Raw genomic sequence first — 5,038 nt, 5'->3', positions numbered from 1 at the left:
GACGGGACGGGGACGGAGACGCGGTGCCAGACGCCGGCTGTGCGGGGCCGGACCGTGCCTGGTGCCACAGTGCCGCCCGCTGGGCACCGCGGCCGAGAGGATGGAGATGCTTCCTCCTCCTCCCCGCTCCCCCCCAGCCTGGGTTTGAGCAGCACACTGGATCCATCACATCCCCACTGCCCCTTCCCCGTGCCATCCCAGACGTGAATTTAGCAGCAAGGTTTTTTTTCCCTCCTCCCCACCCTGCTCCTGCCCCCCGTTCTCCTAAAAAATGTGGTTTTTCTTTCCCCTTTCTTTTTCCCTCTTGCACCCACAAGAGGCTTTCTCCCTGCCCTGCTTCTCCAATAGAACCCCTAAAGGTTTGCAAAACATACTATTTTTCTCCCTAAAAAAATAAATAGGGCTTCTAATGAAGAGCCTCATCCCCGTGCCTGCATCCCTCTTGGCAGCATCACATCAGGGTACTGGGGGAGCTGAGGGGGGCTTGCATGCAGGCAGGGCCTTACAGAGCTGTAATTAGGGCCATAACAAGGTTGGAGGCAGTAACCTATCCCTGCTGTGCCTGGGTGGCATCACTCGCCTGGCAGCATCACCTCCACGGCCCTATTCCTGCCCAGGGACGTAGGGAGGGACATGGCTCTGGGACTTACCCGCCAGAAGAGCCTGCTTCAGCTCAGCATCCCCCAGCACACCAGGGGTGGACCTGTAGAGCACCTCGCTGTCGAGACCTGGGGAGCAGTCAGGAGAGAGGGGTCAGTCCTGAACCCCAAATCCTCCCTCCAACTCGATGGAAGCCAGCAGGGACTAAGACCACCAAGTTCCCTTGCCCTATCCATGCTGTGTGGGTACCAGGGTATGTAGGGAGAACTTTGGCTCTAGTGATGCTCTTGGGGCATCTCTGAACACGGGCAGAGTGGGTGGTTGCATGCATGCACCCACGTACACCCTGCGGATGGATGCTGTGGCTGCCCGTACCTTGTTTTTCCAGTGCCTCGATGATCCTGGCCACAGTTGGCAGTGTCTGCTCAGGAAGTGTGGGATGCTCGGCGAGCTCTGCCTGCCCAGGAAGCCCTGTGATGGAAAGACAGGGAGAAGGGGCTTGGAAATTCCTGCCTGTGGGAATTCCAGGCTTTTTTCCTTGGGTGCCTCAGGACAGGATCAAGCTGCTGCTTTAGCACAGCCACAACCAACACTTCAGTTCATACATGTCCAATTTTGGAGAACTTCTCCTGTATTTTATCCTCTTTTTGCAGTAAGAGTCACCACTGGAGGCTCAGACACTTGCTGAGACGCAAAAACCTGCTCAGCACATGCCCTGCCCCCGGGCAACATCCCACCCTGAGCATGGAGCTCCTTCAGCCCAAAAACCCTTCCCTACCTCTCCTCCCATGGCACCGAGAACTGCCCCCTCTCACCACCCACAGCCCTTAGCAGCACCAGGCAGGAGCTGGGGGAGCAGATCTGTACCCAGCACAGACATGGCTCCCTGCAACTCTCACCCGCTTGGATTCTCTGGTGTCTACAACAGGGTTGAGCACAAGCCCAAGGAAGACTGACCCACCCCCCTGGCTGGCACAGACCTCCACCAGCCCTTCAGCCAGACATGGGCCAGGCTTCTCATGGTGTGAATCCCCAGATGCTGCTGACTCCTGGGTTTTATATGAAGAACACCTCACCCCAGACCCTACCAGAGAGTCACAAACCCCCTGGCAGGAGTGAGAACAACTCTCTACCCCAGAACACACTCCATCCCTCCCTTCCTCCCTTCTTATCATCGTGGCTGATAAACACCTCCACCTGCGCAGGTCATCCCTGACAGAGACCCTGATAGTGTTGGGATTTTCCCCCACATTCTCTCGTTAGTGGCCTTGAACCCCCCAGAAGGCAGCGGGCAGGGGACAGCCCGCGGCTGCCACCGGCCACAGCACATCAGAGCCATGTGTGACTGCCGGGGCATGGCTGGCATCTGGCAAAGCTGATGTGTCAAGGACTCTTCTACCTGTTTTATGTGGTGAGTGGATCTCTTCTGGTGGAAATATCTTTTAAAAAAAAATTATAGCACATTAAATAAAACCTGAGTGTGACTTTTCCCCCTGGCGAGATGCGCTCCAGCCTGGCCAGCTCCAGCATTAGGTTCATTCTCTCTTTGGTTTTTGCTGCCTGGCAGAAGGCAGGGAGCTGCTGTGTGAAGCCAATAAACCCATAACAGTTTTAAGGCATGAAAAAAAAAAAAAAAAAATAAAAGGGGCGGTGGACAGGGCCGCGCTGCCTTTGACCTTTGGCAAAAACACAACCTGGCTGCAACGGGTGGATCGGGGCTTTGCCATGGGGATGCCCTGGTGCTCCCTGGAGAGCGGGAAGGGATGCAAACCTCCCACTTGTAGGTGGCAGATCCAGACCCCAGGCACAGCTGTGATGCCCGAGCCTGGCAACGGGGTCCCCTCTACTGCCCAATGGGGATGTGTGGGTGCATTGGGGGGGAGAATGGAGAAGATTTCAGAGTTTAAAGCAAAGCAGGTGATTGGGAACCCGTGGAAAACATCCTCGTCATGTGGGTGGCTTTTTAATTAGGAAAAAAATGGGGTTTGGCCTCCAAGGCGATGTTTTGGGGAAAGGCGGTGGTGGCAATAAATAACCACCTGTTTCTCCTTGCTGGAAATGGCAGGAATAGCTCAGGTTGGAGCTTTAGCCCCTCAGGGTGCCAGGCTGGACCCCAGCATCCCAAGGCACTGCTCGGCTCCGACCCCGGGTGAGGTGGAGTTGATGCCTTGCAGCAGTGATGCTGCCCAGGACGACCAGGCAGGGACAAAACAGCCACTGAGATCCTGGGAAGTCCCCAAGGGACTCAGATCCACTGCAGAACCATTTTTAGGATATTATTTAATTAAAAAAAAAAAAAAAACAAGACCATTCCTCCCAGCAGAGCCAGCCCTGGCCCTGGGTCAAGGCTGGGAAACACGGTGTCTCTCTCCCATTCAGGGTTTTCTCCAGGGCTTCACCCTGCTTGGGCTCCCCTGGGGCTCCGAGAGCACCAAGGGCATACAGGGTGGTACGCCACTGTCACAGAAAATAAGCATTAGGGCAAGCCAAAACAAATGTCCCTCAAAACCTGTGTCTGGGAAGGGAAACAGTACGGGAATAATTTTGCAAAAAAAAAAGAAAAAAAAAAAAAGTTCCTTCTCATCCAAGAGCACGTTGGAGATTTTTACTGTGAGGGAAATCCCACCAGCTGTGAGGTTTGGGTTTAAACCGACATAAAACAGTACGTGCTGCTCTGCTGCTGCAGAGAGACGTGGTTGTGGGCCACGAGTGTCCGCTGCCAAGGTGCCCGCGCACCCCGGCATCGCCCCAGGAAAGGCAGCCCACGGAGGGGCAGCCCACGGCACAGCACCGGCGAGGCAGCACCCAACGTCCCCCTGGACAGCGGGGCTGGACACAAGGCCATGGCTGGAGCATGTCCTGCAGATGGCAGCACCATCCCCAATCTACCCCAAAAAACTGGTTTTAGTGTTTTTCTCCCTATTAAAAAAATCTCGATTTTACTTATTTATTTTTTTTTAATGTAATTTTTTAACCTCTTGCCCAAGTAAGTGCACGCAGGACTGAGGATCAAATGCTGACACCTTCTGTACGGGCCAGGCTCTCCAGCCAGGCTGCACTTGCTGCTGGGGACCTGCCTGGATCTGTGGGGCACGGCCATGTCCCCAACACCCGTGGGCAGGAGTCCCCTGGGCACATGTCCCAGCCCCTCGGAGAGAAGCCCATACCACCCCCTGTGTAGGGCAGGCGCGAGGCAACGGTGATGGGCAGCAGGGGCAGAAGCAAAAGGCTGGCTCCACGCTTTCCCGTCTCTAAAAATCCCAGTGAACGGGGCTGGAGAGCCCTTAGGTCTGCTCCTGTCTGACCTGAGTTGTCCACACTACAGCACTGAGTTTGCTAGGGCTCTGCCCGCCAAACAGGCAGGGGCAGAGGGCTCCTTGCATGCCAGTGGGCTTGGCTGGGAAGTGGGGTCACCCCCCAAAGTGTCCCCAACCCTCCCTTGTGATGGCAGCGTGCAGCTGATGGTGGCTGCCTTGGTGCGCTTGGGGCATCGGTCAGGGAGGAGCACCCCTGTTTCGGTGAGGGGAGGCAGAGGGGGGCCCTAGCATCCCTGTCTCCCCTTTTAGGGGGGATGAGCGGCAGGATCCGCACGGCAAACCCTGTACGCAGTGGTGGATGGTGTCAGGGGAAGGAGACGCCCCGCATCGGCTGAGCCCTGCCACGGTCAGCCCAGGGGCCGGGTGGCCTCCACCCTCTTAAATCAGAGTGGCAAGGGTACCTTGAACCCTATCTTGGAGGGGGATGGACTCCTTGTCAGCAGGTGCCCCTCTAAACCCGGGGCCAGGGTACCCCCCAGTGCCCAGCCAGCCGCTCTGGTTACCACATCTGCGCCTTGGTCCCAAACTGAGCAAGAAGTGTCCCTGAGGTGCCGGGCCAGCAGCCGGGCAGCTTTTGGGCAGCTGTGGCTAAAGGTGGTACCGCTGTATCCCCCAGCGATGTCTCCTCCATCACCTCCTCCAGGATAGTCCTCCTCCCTGAGCAACGCATCCCAGAGGAGGAGAGCATCACGGCTTTATTCATGGTGGTTTGTGGGGCTGGAAGGGGCGGGGGGGGGGGTTTACTTCGCCTTTTTTTTTTTAGCTTGGGTACATTATGCAACTGCTGTGAAATCCCTCCCAGCCCCGATGCACTTGGCCATGGTAAGCCGCGAGGGCAGAGCTGCTCCACAAGCGCCGCAGATCCCAGCGGAGAAATGGCCAGTGTCCCCATACCTGGAAGGGCCCTGCCGAATATTTCCCCCAGCGCTGTGCTGCAGCCCGCACCCCCCCACCCCGGGGATGGAGGAGCCCTCCCCTCCAGGGACTGACCCCATTGTGCGCCCAGACTGTCCCCTGTCCCAGCTTGTACAAAGTGACCGCGTGGCTGGGAGCTGGCCAGGGGCCAGCACTCGCCCGGGCATCGAGAACAGCCAGAATCGGGTGGCGCAGCGGCAGGGGGG

At 57.2% G+C, this 5,038-nt stretch overlaps 1 protein-coding gene across 1 annotated transcript in view; it reads right to left on the bottom strand.

Moving 5' to 3' along the window:
- The window catches only part of PIK3R3 (phosphoinositide-3-kinase, regulatory subunit 3 (gamma)), a 75,971-nt gene that overhangs the window by 70,217 nt on the left and 716 nt on the right, over nucleotides 1–5,038 (bottom strand). Inside the window, exons 2-3 of the mRNA XM_009884844.1 lie at nucleotides 976–1,071; nucleotides 651–728 (exon numbers count right to left, since the gene is read on the bottom strand). Coding sequence (XP_009883146.1) covers nucleotides 651–728; nucleotides 976–1,071 — 174 coding nt within the window. The remainder of the gene's footprint in view (nucleotides 1–650; nucleotides 729–975; nucleotides 1,072–5,038) is intronic.

The sequence above is a fragment of the Charadrius vociferus genome, unplaced genomic scaffold (genome assembly GCF_000708025.1).
Source record: "Charadrius vociferus isolate BGI_N301 unplaced genomic scaffold, ASM70802v2 scaffold163, whole genome shotgun sequence".
NCBI classification, from domain to species: Eukaryota; Metazoa; Chordata; class Aves; order Charadriiformes; family Charadriidae; genus Charadrius; species Charadrius vociferus.
This window is presented reverse-complemented; position numbering and strand designations above follow the sequence as displayed.